Raw genomic sequence first — 20,318 nt, forward strand, 5'->3', positions numbered from 1 at the left:
AAAAACAGTTTTAATAGGTGTTAAGAAATATTTATAACTCGCTAAGATTTACTCATCATTGGCAGTTGTTGCTATTTATGTTGTGTGCTGTATCGTCTAAATATAAGGCATTGTCTCTATTTCAAGATCTTCCACACTATACAAAGTATTTTTACATTGCTTTTGTTAAAACACTTATTGAATGTGTCTCTAGTCAAATTAATTCAGACTAAGCTTTGACAATGACGCAACGAACAAATCCAGCAATCCAGTAAATAAATTGCTCAGTTTATTTAACATCACTTCTTCTCCTGCCTTGATCAACTTGATAAAGCGTTTGTCGGGCTTTTGAATCTCAAACAGAAATCATGGTCTGTGGTTTCTTATGTGATGCATAAAGCTGTGCTATGGCTTAAAAACATAAATTACAGAGACTTTTCTAAGTATCAGTATCCAGCCTTCTGTAAATTTGTATCTCTGTCTCTTTAAATTGTTTTGCAGTGTCCTCAATATGTCTCCCATGGTGTTCCTGAAAACCAGAAACAGAATAAACCTTTTCATTTTTTTAACTTGAAAGTTATTGTTTATCCAGTTTCCAGACTGATTGATTAAACAGGGACATATCTGCTCATTATATCTTTATTTGTCTTTTGCCGATGTATAACAACACGAAAACAATACAGGATCTTTATCAAATAACAAGCCATTTGGGTTTGAGTTTCACTGCTCATTTAAATCACATTCTCAAGATCGCCTCAGAAAACTTGTGCTGGGCAGTCAGAGAATAGAAGTATAGATTTCAGTTTGATTTATGGTCTCATGGGACTGTGTGCAATAATCTGACTACTTTATTGACTAGTGAAATATTCATTGGCAGCAGGCTGGTTGGAAAATGCTGATGTTTAGTATGCTTCTTTGTTTTAGTTTCCAAAATAGTTTTGTACTGAATATTACCATATTGAACCACCAATCAAGCATGCTGTTTTAAACTACTTGAGTCTCACTGTTTGACATTACCGTATATCAGCTGAATGCAGCAAAATGTGAAAGTAGTGCCCTAGTGCCCCTAGGATCATAATTTGGTTTTGGGAGTCCCCAACAACAGGTTTACATGCATGCAAGATCAAAAAACAGGTTCATTTTCTTATAACATGCATTTAATTTTATGTTATTTCTCAAGGACTCTCAAACGATTCATTCAAAGATTCATCTTTCCAAACCCCTCCTTTGCGTGAAGCTACTCTGCTCCGATTGGTCAGATGACCCAGTCAGTTGTGATTGGTTTACTAAGTACAGCCAGGGTGCGAACTACGGGGGAGCTAGGAGGAGCTCGGCTCCCCTTAATAAGACATGGGCTCCCCTGAAAACGTGATTTGTGAAATTTTGGGGGGTCTCAAAAAATATTGACAATGTGTTATTTTGACGTGCAATTTCAGTTTTGTGTAATGTGATCATCGTGGATTATTTTGTGTAAAATTGCAAAAATATCATTCATTCATGCATGACGGCGATTTAAACCTAATTCACTTCAATAAAGATAACTATACATACATGCTATTCTTGTCATGAGCATCAAGGTGTGGGGGCGCTGCGGTGCAAATTCCACTCATGTTTAGTACATGTTAACTCAAAGATTCGTAGAAAAAATATAAACGTTGGACTCTGTGGTCGGTTCTGTGTTAAGGTAAGGCATGTTCTTCGCAATTATGTGTTGTGGCTGGGTTGTTATAGGTCTGCGTGACTCTCAATGTCTTAGGCCTAATTGAACGTAGGAATTATGGTATTAATTATAGTGCTTGCATAAAGCAAGTAGTGCATACACTTGTAGCTGTTATGTATCTTTGTAATTCATTGTAAGCCCATGCCCAAGCGCACGAACAAATATGAATTGAAAAACTGCTAAATATCATTGTCATAGTGACACAGACATTTTAGTAAAAATAATGCAAAAAACAGTTTTAATAGGTGTTAAGAAATATTTATAACTCGCTAAGATTTACTCATCATTGGCAGTTGTTGCTATTTATGTTGTGTGCTGTATCGTCTAAATATAAGGCATTGTCTCTATTTCAAGATCTTCCACACTATACAAAGTATTTTTACATTGCTTTTGTTAAAACACTTATTGAATGTGTCTCTAGTCAAATTAATTCAGACTAAGCTTTGACAATGACGCAACGAACAAATCCAGCAATCCAGTAAATAAATTGCTCAGTTTATTTAACATCACTTCTTCTCCTGCCTTGATCAACTTGATAAAGCGTTTGTCGGGCTTTTGAATCTCAAACAGAAATCATGGTCTGTGGTTTCTTATGTGATGCATAAAGCTGTGCTATGGCTTAAAAACATAAATTACAGAGACTTTTCTAAGTATCAGTATCCAGCCTTCTGTAAATTTGTATCTCTGTCTCTTTAAATTGTTTTGCAGTGTCCTCAATATGTCTCCCATGGTGTTCCTGAAAACCAGAAACAGAATAAACCTTTTCATTTTTTTAACTTGAAAGTTATTGTTTATCCAGTTTCCAGACTGATTGATTAAACAGGGACATATCTGCTCATTATATCTTTATTTGTCTTTTGCCGATGTATAACAACACGAAAACAATACAGGATCTTTATCAAATAACAAGCCATTTGGGTTTGAGTTTCACTGCTCATTTAAATCACATTCTCAAGATCGCCTCAGAAAACTTGTGCTGGGCAGTCAGAGAATAGAAGTATAGATTTCAGTTTGATTTATGGTCTCATGGGACTGTGTGCAATAATCTGACTACTTTATTGACTAGTGAAATATTCATTGGCAGCAGGCTGGTTGGAAAATGCTGATGTTTAGTATGCTTCTTTGTTTTAGTTTCCAAAATAGTTTTGTACTGAATATTACCATACTGAACCACCAATCAAGCATGCTGTTTTAAACTACTTGAGTCTCACTGTTTGACATTACCGTATATCAGCTGAATGCAGCAAAATGTGAAAGTAGTGCCCTAGTGCCCCTAGGATCATAATTTGGTTTTGGGAGTCCCCAACAACAGGTTTACATGCATGCAAGATCAAAAAACAGGTTCATTTTCTTATAACATGCATTTAATTTTATGTTATTTCTCAAGGACTCTCAAACGATTCATTCAAAGATTCATCTTTCCAAACCCCTCCTTTGCGTGAAGCTACTCTGCTCCGATTGGTCAGATGACCCAGTCAGTTGTGATTGGTTTACTAAGTACAGCCAGGGTGCGAACTACGGGGGAGCTAGGAGGAGCTCGGCTCCCCTTAATAAGACATGGGCTCCCCTGAAAACGTGATTTGTGAAATTTTGGGGGGTCTCAAAAAATATTGACAATGTGTTATTTTGACGTGCAATTTCAGTTTTGTGTAATGTGATCATCGTGGATTATTTAATGATAGTTCTCCACTCTGTTCTAAAAAGAAAGAATCATAGGGGGAAAATATGTTTTACACTTATGTTAGTGAACCATGCCCACCGCTTGGTAGTAAACACCCAAACAATAATGGTATATGTGATAGCTGAACACACACATTGAGTACTGATAAATAACTGCAGTTTGCTCCATCCTTTATCATGACTCCAAGTAATAAGAACATCAGACATTCTATATTAACTGACACATTTCCAGACAATAGCAGGCCCACAGCTGATTAGCTGATTAACATGCACACTTTTCCAGTATCCTTCATTACAGAAGTATTCTTTTCTGTGACCCTAACCAACCAGCACAGAGATGAATCACACCATTATAACATTTGATTGAAGCTTTCCAAGGTATTTGAAAATCAAAAAAATTTTTTTTTTACAAAAGTAAAAGACTCTATTCTTACATAATAGAATGTGTTACTCATCCCTGAAGCACTGCAAATGACACAGAAGGCAGAACCTAGTATAAAACTGTAAGGACTATTATAAAGTAGGCCTATAATTAGGAATATAACACAAGCAGAATAAACTATTGAGTAGTGGTGCATCATTCCTGAATGAATTGTGTTTTTTAAAATGAATGGTTATGTAAATGATTCAATGACTCACTCACTCACTCACATCACATCACTTACTTTGTTCCTGAATGAATTGTGGTCTTTGAACAAATCAGTTGAGTAGCTGAGTCATTGACAAGACAAGACAAGTCATTTGTCACCATCTACTGGCATAACAATGTTAAATGCTGAATAAATTACATCACAGTCTGTCTGGAACATGTACAGTAAAGTTTCCACTTTAATCTGACCTTTTTTATAACAAAAATGTGAAAATCTGTTGTATAAATAAAAACTTGGTACCCAAATGCCCATATTTGAAGACACACACATTAAACATGTTTATTAATAATAATAATAATTGAATGAACAAGTATTTAGTGACTTGATTTAACAGCTAAATTATTACTGAGCTAACCAATGGAACAACACAGAAATTGCACTATGATTTAACTGGAATCTGTGTATCTGCATCTGAGGTATGAGGTACATGAATTCAAAATAAAACACACCTGGGTCTGTGTGGGAGCATCTCTTTGCAGTTCTAAGGAAACATTACGTCATCAGGACAAAGGCACTTTCAAAGCCAAACTGCATCAAGATACATATGAAATTCCACTCAGGGCAAGTACGTAGGACATTTCCAAAGCATTGAACATACCTTTAAGAAAAGTAAACTATGTACAAAAATTGTGGAACATCTCTGAATCTGCTCAGAACTTTTTTTCACCTAGTTGTTCAACTAGGTGGACAGAGCCTTAGGAAAAAAGATCACGAAAATGCTCACAGGAACATAGAACACAGCCTCCATGAAAGATTGAAGAACATGCTTGAGAACAACAACATCAACAATTCATAACTCTGTAGTCTTGCGAGTCTTGTATGGACAAGAGCTCAAATCACATCTCAGGTGGACTTTTCCTATAGGAATGAGAGTGACTCAACAATTTCCATGGTCCAATGAGGTCAAATGTGGATGATTAAAGGAATAGTTCACCCAAAAGTGAAAATGTGATGAGAATTTACTCACCCTTAGGCCATCTTTATTTGATTTTGAGAAATTTACCATTACATGACCTATTCAGCAATAGCTCATCTGCAGTGAATGGGTGCCATCAGATTAGAGTGAGAGTCGAAACAGCTGATAAAACCATTACAGTAATCCAACCACATTATAATAAATTAATCATTAAGACGTTTTTAACTTCAGACTGCTGTTTCCAGCAAAAAGACAAGTCCTATATCCATAATACTGCTTTCTCCAGTGAAAAAGTAATCTTGTCTGAATCAGGAGAGAAATATGTGCAGATCAAGCATAGTTTACAAACAATAACAGTCCAAAACAGTTTTAAACATCTAAATATTTTGGTGTGTTTTGATGTAAAACGACGGCAGGAGATTGACTTTTTCACTGGTGGATGCATCATTTTGGATTATGGTTTGGATTATGGATTATGAACTCATATTTTGGCCAGAAGCAATAGTTTAAAATTAAAATGCCTTAATGATGGATTTGCTTCTTACAAACATGCAGCTTTTCACTTCACAAGGCGTTACTTGATAGACTGGAGTCATGCTGATTACTTGTGGATTATTGTGATGTTTTTATCAGCTGTTAGAACTCTCATTCTGACGGCACCCATTCACTGCAGAGAATCCATTGGTAAGCAAGTGATGTAATGTTAAACTTCTCCAAATCTGTTCCGATGAAGAATCAAACACATCAACATCTTTGATGGCCTGAGGCTGAGTAAATTTTCAGTAAATTTTATTTTTTGGGTTAACTCTTACTTTAACTATATAAATCTCACAAATAGCACCATTGCAGTGAAGCATGGTAGTGTTCCAATCATCATTCCAATGTTTCAGGAATCGTACTCAGGGACAGGAACCTGTGACAGACTACCTTCATTTATTTGATGGGTTTTTGAACAGCCTGTTAAGTTGTACATTATTTCAGTGAAGCATTTCTCGGCTTGGTTTCCCTTCATTTCCTTCCCAGGTAAAATCTTCATTCACCCCTGTCTAACTTTCAGATGTATGGACGCTATACACAGGAGTTGGGGGCCTATGCCAAAGAAGAGGCAGCTCGTCTGCGTGAAGATGGAGCACTGCGGAGGACCACCAGTGTGCGTGGCCAGGCTCCAGAACTGATGGAGTATGAGAAGGACTCGTGTGCCAAGTGTCAAGGTGGGTGTGCTGTATACATACGTGGGCCAACTGTTTGCTGGCTGGTCTGCTAGTATCATAGCATGCTATTTGCAGCAGTGGCTACAGTGCAAAGCTAGGAAAGCAGAGCAAATCCACAAGGATGAAGGGCAGCAGGGATCGAAAGAGAAAAAGGGTTGTAAAGGGCAGGAGGCAAAAGAGTTGGTAAGAAGAGTTGCTGGAATTGGGGATTAGGTGAGACCTATGGTGGAGCTAAGTGGGAGGGATTTACTCAGGCTGATACATCTACACTCTTGTTCAGGTCCACATGGAATCAGTGGCAGTAAAACTTGGCATTAAAGGGGTGGTTGATTGCGATTTCACTTTTTTAATGTTAGTTTGTGTGTAATGTTGCTGTTTGAGCATAAACAATATCTGCAAATTTGCGAAGTTGAAAGTTCAATGCAAACGGAGATGTCGTCTTTTAAAATTCTGGCAGTTTAAGGCCTACAAAAACGGCTCGTCACAAACCCTGATAAACCCCGCCCCCGGGAACAAGCAACGAAGAGGGCGAGGCCATGCTGTGCTGCTTTAGAGAAGAGGAAGAGAAAACTAGGGGTGCACATAAAAATCTATTCATATATGAATCGTGATTCTGTCTTCTAACGATTCTAATGGATTCACAAGTTTCAAAATCATGATGGATTTGCTTCTTACAAACATGCAGCTTTTCACTTCACAAGGCGTTACTTGATAGACTGGAGTCATGCTGATTACTTGTGGATTATTGTGATGTTTTTATCAGCTGTTAGAACTCTCATTCTGACGGCACCCATTCACTGCAGAGAATCCATTGGTAAGCAAGTGATGTAATGTTAAACTTCTCCAAATCTGTTCCGATGAAGAATCAAACACATCAACATCTTTGATGGCCTGAGGCTGAGTAAATTTTCAGTAAATTTTATTTTTTGGGGCCTACAAAAACGGCTCGTCACAAACCCTGATAAACCCCGCCCCCGGGAACAAGCAACGAAGAGGGCGAGGCCATGCTGTGCTGCTTTAGAGAAGAGGAAGAGAAAACTAGGGGTGCACATAAAAATCTATTCATATATGAATCGTGATTCTGTCTTCTAACGATTCTAATGGATTCACAAGTTTCAAAATCAATGTTCTAAAGCAGTGGTTCTCAATACTGTTCCTCGCGTTCCCCTGCTCTACATATGCTCTGCATCTCTCTCTCTCTCTCTCTCTCTCTCTCTCTCGCTCGCTCTCTCATTCAGATCATCAGGTCTCTCTCGCTCTCTCTCTCTCATTCAGATCATCAGCTCAGCTCTGTTTATACACCATTTATACACTTATTTTCACATAGCTATGAGAAGCGTTATGCATGCAGTTGCCATACTAGGGCTGCACGATAAATCGAAATCGCGATTCGACAGAAGCTGCGATTGTCATGCGTATCTTTCAGTGAAACGCGGTTCTGTGATCAGTAGTAAATCTCCATCCAAAGGCCAGAGGGCGCTCTCGCGCTGAAACTCCAAATACACCTCGCAGAAGAAACCCAGGAAATGCCTAACGCTGCAGCTGAATAAACAGAAGATTCAACTGCTTTTATTGATTCAACGTGACTAATAAACACACGACTACGACAATATATATCTGAGTTATTATTATTATAATTTTCATTAAAATAAAGTATATTTATAATGCAATGCCTTTATCTCTGCTTAAATACTATGAAATATGTTGCGTGCCTTATTCTGTGTAAGAAGCCACATCATCTCACAGAAGGCTTTATTTCAAACACTCGACTGACATTATGAAGTGAGTTTGGAGTAAAAATATGTTATTAAATGTGGTATTTTCACATGCTTTCAGGTGGACCAGCATTTACTACACAGAACCGTAGTTCACTGAGAAGCTATGCAAACAGCTGTCATTATCGCGAACGATGTCTTCGATTTCATAATCGCACAATAAAATCATCTTGTCGTAACTTGTCAGTGAACTACAGCTCGGTGTAGTAAATGCTGCTCCATCTGAAAGCATGTGATGATGATTTACTGCTGATTACAGAACCGGCTTTACTAACAAAAAGCGCATGACAATCGCATTCGATTAATCGTGCAGCCCTATGCCATACTGTATTAAAGCTTTAATCAGGATAAAAACAGATATGAAAAGCTAACAGAAGCAGTAACATTCACAAATAATAGTGTATCTAAAAGTATGAGATAACAACAAACAAACATACCATTAAGAGCCGTGCTTGCACAGGTTCTGCGCGATCCTCTTTACTAATATCCTCTGCATCTCAATCGGGCTCAAATTGATGAGCAATATAGACGACGCCATTGTTTACAATACAACCGGAGCACATGCCGCTGAGGTGAGGGGCAGGATGTTCAGACGCGCACTAGAGGCGGTTTAGCGAATCATAACACACTGGACTAGCTAACCAATCAGAGTCCATCGTGTATTTCTGAGGGAGTGGCGTCATAAAAGCAGGAAATGATCAGCGCGTTTATCAGAGAAGGGACAGAACGGTAAAGAATAAAGGTAAATTATGTGAAAAATAATGCGTTTTTTAAAACGCATTATTTGCGTTCCTGGCCACCACAATCTCTCAGGACCTGAAGTGGGACACTCACATAAGCTGTGTCTCATTTAGAAGGCTGCGTCCTCCGGAGGTCGCATTCGAAGGCTGCATACGTCATCGAGGCTGTCTCATTTCAGAAAAGCAAGTAGGACACTCCGAATGCGAGTGCAAGTGTTCACACTCTCCGTTTTCTCATGAGTCTGGAAACATGGGATTCCAGGGGAAAACAGCTTTTTTATGAGCAATTGTTAACTTCATTAAAGCATACTGTGCACCTACTGCTAGGTTCGGGTAATTGCTCTTGGGTTCTAGGTCATTTCCTATTCATACAGCCTATCTCTATGTTGTGAACACAGACTGACCTAAAGAACAGGGAAACAGAGGATGTTGTAGGTGCCTAATAGTTTAGATCACTCAAAAACGAAAATTATGACTGAATTTACTCACACCCCTTGATCATTAAATTGAAGAATAGAAAATGTAAGAATTTTGCTCTTGCTATGCAATTACTATAGATGCATTATAAAAGTATTCCACATGACTCATGTGCTCTCTCTCTCTCTTTCTCTCTCTTTCTCTCTCTTTCTCTCTCTATCTATACACACACACACACACACACACACACACACACACACAGACTATTAAGTACACAACAGTTATAAATATATTAAGCAGCACAACTGTTTTCAACATTGATGATAAGGAATGTTTCTTGAGCACCAAATCAGCACATCAGAATGATTTCTGAAAGATCATGTGACACTGAAGACTGGAGTAATGCTACAGGAATGATTTACATATTAAAATATATTCAAATAGAAACAGTTTTTTAACTGTAAAAGTATTTCACAATATTACATTTTTACTGTATTTTTGATCAAATAAATGCACTCTTGGCCTGCAGAAGAGACTTGCAGACCCCAATCTTTTGATTGTAGTAGTATAAATAGATTTTTCTACTGGTTTTGCATATTTTTAAGCTTCAGTGCCTTGGTGATCATTACTTAGAACTGCTTGGACAGGAGCAAACAGCATATTATTATAATTCACCATTTGTGTTTATAAAAAATAAAACGAAAGTAATACAGTTTTGGAATGACATTAGGGTGAGTATATGTCATGATGACTGAATTTTCTTTTTCTTGGTAATCTCTATAATTTCTGTCTGCAGTCTGCACTTCACGGTGTCGGAAGTTCCTGATTTCCCGTGTGGGTGAAGACTGGATCTTTCTCATCCTCCTGGGGCTCCTCATGGCATTGGTCAGCTGGGCTATGGACTACACTATTGCCTTCTGCCAGCAAGGTAAGAGAGAGAAAAGAAAGAAAAGGACAATTTTCTGCCTGACAGGGTTCCATGAAAGTACAGATGGTGTCATTGAATCAGTCAAGTATTGTTTTTTTTTCAGATGGATATCATCATCATGTGTATTCTGGGACTGAAGGTGCATTAATGCTTGAACGAATTGGTGCCAACTCACTGACCTCTTTTTACAAAAGAATGAGTTTATTTACAAGGACTGGGGGTGTGGCAGTTCAGTCAATTGACAAAAAAGCACAGAATTGTCTTAGCACATATCAAGGGCAATGTTACGGCATTAGCTGCATCAAGTGCTTTCCACATATAAAAACACCTCAGAAATGTACAAAAAAAACAAGCAGTACTTGCCAAGTAGTACTTGTGAAGTCCTAGATATGTTATGACAGATATATTAAAATGATGTGCATTCACATGAAATGTAGAACCCGTATTAATGGCCCCAAAAAACTATTTTATATTACACAGTGCCTGTTTCTTCTCTGAGTCCACACCTTGGTCTTGTAATGTCGCATGGACTGTCAGTGGTAGTCTGCTGTGGAGTCTACACCAGGAAGGGAGCATTAAGGGTGCACAACAAGCTTTAGACTCATAAATTGACAAATGGCAAACAACTGCCATTGCAAATGTGCAAGAGCGCTCAATGTACAGGACAGGGCCAATTGCTCATCGGTAAAGTCAGCGTGTCACAGCAGCTGCCGTTAGAAGTCCCGGTTGCTATAAAAACAGTCAGCGTACTGAGACACGCGAAAGAAACAACAGTTGTTTTTTCATCAGTTATGAGACAGTTGTTGTCAGATTTCATTGTTGATTTCAAATATAAAATTTAATCTAAAGCTTGGTGAACAGTTTTGGAGAATTTGAGAATTTGCCCATTCAGAGAGATAGGAGCTGCATATGCATGCCCAAGAGGAGTTTCAAAGATGGCCGCCGAGTGAAATGACTTGCCTTAAAGGGACTTTGAAAACACCAGGAGAACCACTGAGATCATATTCAGCTAATTCAAATGATCCCAGTGATCATCCTATTAGTGTGCACTTTTGATTCAGTTAGGGGCATTTCTTCAATTTTATCCACGCCAGTAGGTGTCAGTATAAAGTTGTCAAATCAGTCAGGAAAATGAATTGAAACAATTAACAACTAAATAACAGTGTACAAGTAAATGTAGCAGTATAGTCTATAGTGTGATTCAGTTAATGGGCATTTCTTCAATTAAAAAAACCTCAGCTTTTTTATCCAAACCAATAGGTGTCAGTATAACTTCAAGACAACTGTCGAATTGGGTAGGAAAATGAATGGAAAAACTAATAAAAGAGCACAACAAATGTGCACATGTTCCAACATTTTGCTCTTTTGTGCACACAGATTTAGTTTTAGTTTGAATCTGCCTGATATTTTCAGACTGTTCTTGAAAAGGGAAAAAAATTAAAACAACAATAGTTGGGGTACCATCTGCTAATAATATGTGACTGTACTTTAACTATTGATCAATGAAACATCATGTAATATTTGTTAAATGCATCTTAATGAAATGGCCTGTTAATAATGACCCATTAATGAGAGATATTATAAAGCGTTACCAATGACTTGTGTTTGTATCACAACTTTACATGTCACTGCAACTGAAACGTCATGGCCTTGTTCTTCCAGTCTCATCTGCGTGTATCGTACAAACAAGCAGCTGAGGGTTCTCTAGGGTTTTTTGTTAGTCTGTGATTAGTCAGAGTACATAAGGTGTCGGTTCTCGAGGGAATTGCAAGCACAGTGAATGGAGCCGTTTGTCGGCCTTTATGTGATTCAATATCAACCTTCTGGACTCTGCCCACAGAGTAACGGGAGAAATCACAGCACGCTGGGGAATGGATCAATAACATGTTGTTAGAGCAGAGTGAATCTGACAGAAAATCGGAGACCATAAACATTGCGGCACATTTGAACTGTGGCACTGTAATTGAATGCGCTTTAATTAGGCAAATGTCAATGGCATGTTTGCACAGTTAATCAGGCAGTGGGGTCTGGGGTAACGGGCCGTGCTGATAATTATTTGTCTGACACCTCATACCTGTGGGTCTTACTTTTGATAGTGGGATATGAATGAGCTCCAATTAGGGCCAGGGTAAGATAGAATATTTTTAATTAAATGATTTCTTTTTTGTAGATACAGACTTGAAACGTAAACAACAGTGTCAGTACTTACAGTATTGATAGGTTTTGAAAGAACAGAGTGCAGATATTCACATGTATGTGTGTTATTTTGATTTACTGCTGAAGGAAGAGCCCTTTGAGGGAAACAAGGTAAGATGCAGGTATTATTATGTTTGGGTGTGTCCATGTGATCAGATGTATTGAAAGTGTTATAATGAAAAGAAAAAAAAATCTAATTTTATTTTTTTAAATCTCCATTTGTGATTCTTTATTTTTTCCTCAAGTTTACCATTTTTCCATTGTAATTTAGAGTCGTACTGGACTTCATCCTCCCTGGCCATAGCAAACTGTTCACAGAGATAGCACATAGTGAATGAAAGAGCAGTGTTTGTCCATTTTTTAATTGTGTTCATAGCAATACCTTGCTCCGCATGTCATTGCCATGTATCCGTCAGTGTAATTACCCTGTTCCACTTTTGGCTGCCTGTAAAATGCCACCGCGACATGTCATTTGAAACAGGATTTGCATGTATTGGGTTTTCTTGTTAATATGACAGAATGAGTTGCGAAACACAGAGATGCTGTCAGCCGCCTGTGCAGTGGGGGTGGGCTGTTGCTTTGCGGCCCCTATTGGAGGTAAGTCCAGACATTACGATCATAGCTGGCCACTGGAGATAACGCCATATCACATTTATAACAGTAACATTCCCCTGTATACGTCCAGCTTTGAGCTGAGTTGTTTGTCGTATGATCTGCTGTGTTGTGGCAGGAGTGCTGTTTAGTATTGAGGTCACATCTACGTTCTTTGCTGTGAGGAACTACTGGAGAGGATTCTTCGCTGCAACCTTCAGTGCCTTTATCTTCAGGGTGCTTGCAGTGTGGAATCAGGATGAGGGTGAGGAAAAAATCCGTTGTGATAGCCAACACAGTCAGATGATTCAGATTTCTGACTGTCATTCTCTCTTCGTCATATTGCAGAGACAATCACGGCTCTCTTCAAAACGCGCTTTCGTCTGGACTTTCCCTTTGACCTACAAGAGCTTCCAGCTTTTGCTGTGCTCGGGTTTGTGTCTCACCTTTGCCATCTATCTCCTAAACAGAAATGTGATTTGCATAATTTAAATTACGGTAGTCAAAACACTGATTTCATGCAAACCAACATCCTTGTCTAAGAACATATGTGTTAAAAATGCCTAAGCTCAGTAGAACAGTTTATTTGCAAAGCTTGTACTTCTGCTTTCAAACATGTAGAGTTGTGTTCTGGTTGACAGGCCAGGTTCACACGTCTAGTCTTTAAATCCAACTAGTTAGTTCGTAGTTGTAAAATAGAAATGTGCAATGATCGTAGTTATGCCTCTTGTTTTATGAGATGAATGCTTCTTCTTATCTGTTGTTGTTTTTTGTTTGTTTGTTTGTTTTTTTCTCAGGATTGCCAGTGGTTTTGGAGGGGCGTTGTATGTCTATCTGAACAGGATAATAGTGGAGTCTATGAGAAAACAGAAAACCATCAACAAGTTTTTGCTAAAAAAGTGAGTTTTTTACTGCTTCTCAACAGTATTTCTCGTTGTCCAATGTATTTTATTTAGGTACTAGCTCAGCATAAATTTTCATTTAATTGTTAAGAATGTTACAAAAAATATTACTTAATAATAATTAAACTTTTATTTGTATTTTTATATAAATATTATATTATATAGTAAAATATTATTTTTTTTTATGTAAAAGGTCATTTTTCTTTCTCATGTTTGGCATCCCATAGAAGACTAGTGTATCCGGCAGTGGTCACTCTTCTTGTCTCTACACTCACCTTTCCTCCAGGGTTTGGACAGTTCATGGCAGGCCAGGTCTGATGTTTCATATTTATTTTGTGTCTCATCGAAATTTCTTCAGATTTCCTTCTCTGTATCTTTCTTCTTTCTACACAACCAGACTTTTTCAGTCTTTCAAGTGTGCTTCATGCTGATAGATTTATTTGTTCCAGATCAGTCATTATGCATTAAATAACAAACTGCGCTGCCTCCTCATTTAGCTGACTCAACATGAGTCACTAGTGGCACTGTTTGACAACCAGACCTGGTACAAGCAAGGTGTTGCTGAGGAGTTTGCATACTCAAGTCAAGTACCTCAGGCCTGGAAGCATCCACAAGTCAGTGTGTTCATCACACTCCTCCTCTTCATTGTCATGAAGGTGCGTCTCATCATATTATGTCAAATATAAAGACCATGATTGTTAAAGGAACAGTTCACCCAAAAATAAAAATGTGCTGAAAATGTACTCACCCTCAGGCCATCCGAGATGTAGGTGAGTTTTGTTTCTTCATCTGAACATATTTGGAGAAATGTAGCATTACATCATTCGCTCACCAATGAATACTCTACAGCAGGGGTGGCCAATGTCGTTCCTGGAGATAAAAACTCACCTGCCTGTAGCTTTCTAGTAAGCCTTAGACCTTGATTAGCTGGTTCAGGTGTGTTTGATTAGGGTTGGAGCTGAACTGTCCAGGACTGTGGCTCTCCAGGACCAACGTTGGCCACCCCAGCTCTACAGTGATGAAGACAGAAGACATATGATAAAAACATTACAATAACCCACAAGTAATCCAGTCCAACAATTAATGTCTTGTGAAGTGAAAAGTTGCTTGTTTGTAATAAATAAATACGTCATTAAGATGTTTTTAACTTTAAACCGTTGTTTCCGTCTAAAATACCAAAAAGTCCACATTTCATAATATTTCTTCCTCCAGCAAAAATGCCATCCTCTGTTGTCAAATCAAAATCCACCAACCTATTTCTTTAGAATGGTGCTTGATCTGTGCATATTTATCTCCTGTTTTTAGACAAGACAACTTTTTCACTGAAGAAATATTATGTATCCATAATATTATAATATCATAGATAGAGAACCATAGCCGGAAGCAATGGTTTGAAGTTAAAAACATGTTGCTGGATTTGTTTATTATAAACACACAGGCTTTTAACTTCAAAAAGATGTTAATTGATGGACTGGAATGGTGTGGTGAAGTTTTTATCAGCTGTTTGGACTCTCATTTTGACGGCACCCATTCACTGCAAAGGATCCACTGATGGTGATGTAATGCTTGAATTATCCAAATCTGTTCTGATGAAGAAACCAACTCATCTACATCTTGGATGGCCTGAGGGTGTGTATATTTTCAGTGGGTGAACTATTCCTTTAACAGCAATGTAAAACTCTGGGCAATATGTGAATGTAACATATTGTATTATACATCTTCTCTTGTATTATACGTCATATTGTCTCTGAATATCAGTCACTCAGTATTAACTTCTGGTTTGAGCTATTGTATGTGTTGAATTGTGCTTATATAGTAAAAACCAGAGCAGATTTGATTCGGCTGCAGGAAATCACAGCCATCCTGATTTTCACTACAGCATCGCGATTGCGAGTGTGATATTGCTTAATTATTAAACGGTGTCTTTGTTCAAGTGTGTGACCTTGTGGCTTCTAAATGTTTTCCTCAGTTCTGGATGTCAGCTGTGGCCACAACAATGCCTGTGCCTTGTGGGGCCTTCATGCCGGTTTTCCTCATTGGTATGTGATTATCGTGTGCGTGTGTTGTTTTTGAAAGTCAACACTGTGGGATATATATTTTTTTGGTTTCCATTTCAATTCACTATTGTATGACCGAGCACTTTTGAACATTATTTTGCTCTTGTGTTCATACCAGCCATCATACTTTAGTTTGTTCTTAATGGTTGTTTTCCTTTTCCCGCAATCATGTTCTCCATTTCCATCCCTCATCACTGTCTGACTCACTAAAGCCTGTGTGTAAACGCGTGAAATCACTGCAGCTTTATTCAGGAGTCAATGTTTGTGACCTCATGTAAGTATACGTCAAGCACGTGTTACTAATTTGGTGTTTTTGTCAACCCCAAAATGTCATTGAATCTACGTTGTGAATTCTGTGTGTCGTACAGGGGCTGCGTTCGGTCGACTGGTCGGCGAGAGTATGGCCGCCGTCTTCCCCGAAGGAATACACGCTGACAACACTGTATATCCCATAGTTCCCGGCGCATACGCAGTTGTAGGTGAGACCGTCGATTGTGCATGCCTTCTCGCGGATGTCCATTTGTTTTCTTTCAAAAGCCATCAGTTTCAGCCCGTCGTGGCTATATCTTATTCACACAGGTAATTGAACCTGCAGGGTGTTGTATGCAAGAGTCATACATTTTTCATTAACCCACACAGACCAACAGCCAAATTAGATCTTGCCTGTGGAAATGGCTTCAGCGGTAGCGCTGCATTGTGCAGCGGCGCAAAAAGCTTGTCAGGAGCACAATAGTAAATCAGATGGCTTGCGGTGGGTGACTGCTACTGTAATTTGATACGAGATGAAATGGTGATTCCCACAGGGGCGGCGGCTCTTTCTGGCGCAGTCACTCACACCGTGTCCACCGCCGTCATTGTGTTCGAGCTGACCGGTCAAATCTCGCACATCCTGCCCGTGATGATCGCTGTGATATTGGCCAATGCCGTGGCTCAGAATCTGCAGCCTTCCCTCTATGATTCCATCATCCGGATCCAGAAACTTCCCTACCTGCCAGAGCTGGGCTGGGGACAGGAGTGAGGGCTGTTATGTAACTTTCCCAAATTATCACTCTCATATCATTCCCCTGGCTTTTTCATTGCTCACTTCCATCTCTTTTTTTTTTTCTTTTTTACCTGTAGGAAATATAATATCCGTGTGGAGGACATAATGGTGAGAGACGTGCGATATATCACTCTCTCCTCCTCTTACCGGGACCTGCAGGAAGCTCTCATAACAGGCCAGCTTAAAACCCTGGCCTTGGTGGAGTCCAAAGGTGAGTCCCATAAAATATCTGTAATAAAGGTATATTTTGCACAAAAAAAAATCAGTTGTTCTGCATATGTCCTTCATACCACTATCACTATCTTACATTAGGAATTATAAGACCAATTTTAGACAGTTTTCTTCCCAAACTGTCTTTTTTTCACATTTTGCTCAATATAGAAGAGTGATTCGGCTGAAATAACTCTGTAATATCAGCTTTTGATTGCTAAACCATTTTCGGCAAGAAATGCGCAGTGTTCAAAATGAGTTTCTCAATGACTGATGCCAATATCTAGAGAGCAAAGTAGTGTGTGTGTGTGTGTGTGTGTGTGTGTGTGTGTGTGGTTGTCTACTATATACTGTATACACACATTCATACAATTTCTAAAAAATAAAAAAGAAGCAAACTTGCTGACCTAAAACTATACTGTATATTAAAATTATTTTCATTACTTTCCAGAAAGGCTACATTAAACTGAACAAATGTGACAGTAAAGACATTTATAATGTTACAAAATATGGTCACACTTTATATTAGGTGGCCTTAACTACTATGTACTTACATAAAAAAATAAGTACAATGGCACATTTATTAGACCTCTACTGGGAAGTAAATGAGCTTCTGAAGTGAAGTGACATGTGGCCAAGTATGGTGACCCATACTCGGAATTGGTGCTCTGCATTTATCCCATCCAAAGTGCACACACACAGCAGTGAACACACTCACACACCGTGAACACACAGCAGCACAGCAGTGGGTAGCCATTTTTTGCTGCGGCGCCCGGGGAGCAGTTGGGGGTTCAGTGCCTTGCTCAAGGGCACCTCAGTCGTGGTATTGAAGGTGGGAGAGAGTGCTGTACATTCACTCCCCCCACCTACAATCCCTACTGGTATGAGACTCGAACCCGCAACCCTTGGGTTACAAGTCCGACTCTCTAACCATTAGGCATTAGGCCACGACTTCCCCTAATGAATATGAAGAAACAGTTTAGTTTAGGTGTTTGTATGATGCTTGAAATAAAGAGTGTGCTAAAAAGAAAAATACAAGTGTGTAAAAATGAGGCTGTAAATACTTTTTGATGTTTTGCTGATTTTAGTACAGTTTCTTTTCCAGACGTTTTCTTGATGTTCCCAAATGAAAGCTCACAGTTGGAAATGTAATCCCACAATTCCACCTCATATCCTGTGACAGACACATTCCTTACCTTCTCCATCTCCTTTCCCGCCCTCCCACAATTTCCCTTTGCTATCCCCCATTCCTCCAGCTATCCCGCTGTGTCTCTCTCACTTCTCTCTTTCTCTCTCTTTCTTTCTCTTTCTGGTCTCTCTGCTGTCTCCCTTGCCTGTGTCCCCACCTGGCTCCAGAGTCCATGATCCTGCTGGGCTCTACAGAGCGCTCCCAGCTTCAGTCCCTGCTCTCGCAGCAGCTCAGCCGAGCTCGCAGGCTGGAGTACTTGAGAGAACGTGCTCAGGACAATGGCACCCATGTGCCCACCTTCCCCCAAGACTCTCCCTCCAGGACTGGTCATGGCGTACGTTTCCTGGTATGAGAGAAGACGCTAGTGTTAATTACAATTCAGGGATGAAAGGCATTTTTTCCCCATATAATTTTATATGGACATGAACTACCATTCAAAAGTTTGGGGTCAATACTTTTTTTGGTCACACTTTATTTTGAGGTCCAGTTCTCACTCTTAACTAACTATCAACTATGACTTCTGCCTCAATAAACTCCTAATTACTAGTTAGTAAGGTAGTTGTTAAGTTATTGGGTAAGATTAAAGGATGCAGAATATAGTCATGCAGAATATGTCCTTTATAAGTAAATATATGTCTATTATTAACATATATTAGTATACTAATAAACAGCCAATATGTTAATAATAGACATGCTAATAAGTAACTAGTTAATAGTGAGAATTGTGCCCTATACTAAAATGTTACCCCAAAGTGTTAAACGTTTATTTAATTATTTAATATTTTTATTCAGCAAGGATGCACTGACCCCAGACTTTTGAACAGTAGTGTAGACTTTTGAAAATCTACGGTAGGTTAAAGGAATAGTTCCACCAAAAATTAAAATTGTTCTCGCATGTTGTTCTAAGCCTGAATGCTATTTGTCTGTGAAACTGAAATCTCACATGTACTTTCAGATTGCACAAGGTTTTAGATGCCGAAAAGCCATCAGGGATGCATTAATATTAGCATTATGGCCACTAATGATAAGCCGATAATTATTTTCATGTTATGGACGGTAGCTGATAAATTCTTATCTGTAGTTGCTACATTGTGCCATATTTGTCTAAATCAAGTTAAAATGAAACACTAAAAGCTCAATTCAATCATATTTTTTAACATTAAATGCTACAAGTGAATTTAGGCATCACAGCATTCTAAAAATAATACAGTATAATAGTACATGAAAAATGGATATTCATTTAGATATTTGCTAAAAATTACTCGAAAAAGTGTTATTAAATTATTTGTATTTTTAAAGATTAAGTGAGTGTTAATTGTCGGCATAGGTCATTTAAATGTTAAAATAAGCAAAGTGAGTATGAACAATTAAATATCCAACAATGCAGTAAATCCAAAAATATCAAACCAGTGTGGCACTGATATATCCTGCACCTCTGAAAGCAACTGAACATGCAAGATGAAGCATGAGATTTGAGAGCTGCCGCGAAGAGGCACATTTTCCATAATTAAGGACCTAAATTTCAGTCTGTGTAGTATGGCTTCAGAAGACTTGAAATATAGCAAATGAGGCACATGGACTCCTTTTATGGTTCTTTTATAGTGTTCATTGGTCATTATGAGCTTTCGTAGTACAAGACGAACTGCATAAACATTTCTTCTTCCGTGTTCGGCTGAAAACGGCAAATGGGCTTGGAACAACACAGAGAAAGTAATAAATAATTTTGGTCACACTTTATTTTAAGGTCCAGTTCTCACTATTAACTAACTATTAACTACGACTTTTGCCTCAATAAACTTCTAATTATTACTGCTTATTGATAGTTAGTATGGTAGTTGTTCATTTTAGGGATTGGGTGAGATTAAGGATGTAGAATATGGTCATGCCGAATAAGACATAAATATGTGCTTTATAAGTACTAATAAACAGCCAATGTGCTATTAATATGCATGCTAATAAGCAACTAGTAAATAGTGAGAATTGGTCCCTATACTATATTTCTTTAATTATGTTCAATGTTAGTCTGACATTATTTTTGGAGTCTGTGTTTCCCATTTGTCTGTATTCCTCAAGAAGTATAAAGGATTGTCAGATCGCCGTGTCGCAGTTTGCAGG

General features: G+C 38.5%; 1 protein-coding gene across 1 annotated transcript in view; it reads left to right on the plus strand.

Annotated features, from left to right (window-relative positions):
* The window catches only part of clcn2a (chloride channel, voltage-sensitive 2a), a 46,668-nt gene that overhangs the window by 17,211 nt on the left and 9,139 nt on the right, over nt 1–20,318 (plus strand). Inside the window, exons 2-17 of the mRNA XM_016235407.1 lie at nt 6,003–6,156; nt 9,885–10,016; nt 10,267–10,321; nt 12,138–12,144; nt 12,300–12,323; nt 12,731–12,809; nt 12,943–13,068; nt 13,152–13,236; nt 13,601–13,702; nt 13,933–14,017; nt 14,203–14,361; nt 15,675–15,744; nt 16,131–16,241; nt 16,566–16,776; nt 16,882–17,015; nt 18,371–18,549. Coding sequence (XP_016090893.1) covers nt 6,003–6,156; nt 9,885–10,016; nt 10,267–10,321; nt 12,138–12,144; nt 12,300–12,323; nt 12,731–12,809; nt 12,943–13,068; nt 13,152–13,236; nt 13,601–13,702; nt 13,933–14,017; nt 14,203–14,361; nt 15,675–15,744; nt 16,131–16,241; nt 16,566–16,776; nt 16,882–17,015; nt 18,371–18,549 — 1,713 coding nt within the window. The remainder of the gene's footprint in view (nt 1–6,002; nt 6,157–9,884; nt 10,017–10,266; nt 10,322–12,137; nt 12,145–12,299; nt 12,324–12,730; nt 12,810–12,942; nt 13,069–13,151; nt 13,237–13,600; nt 13,703–13,932; nt 14,018–14,202; nt 14,362–15,674; nt 15,745–16,130; nt 16,242–16,565; nt 16,777–16,881; nt 17,016–18,370; nt 18,550–20,318) is intronic.

Source organism: Sinocyclocheilus grahami, unplaced genomic scaffold (assembly GCF_001515645.1).
Source record: "Sinocyclocheilus grahami isolate Dianchi unplaced genomic scaffold, SAMN03320097.WGS_v1.1 scaffold467.1, whole genome shotgun sequence".
NCBI lineage: Eukaryota > Metazoa > Chordata > Actinopteri > Cypriniformes > Cyprinidae > Sinocyclocheilus > Sinocyclocheilus grahami.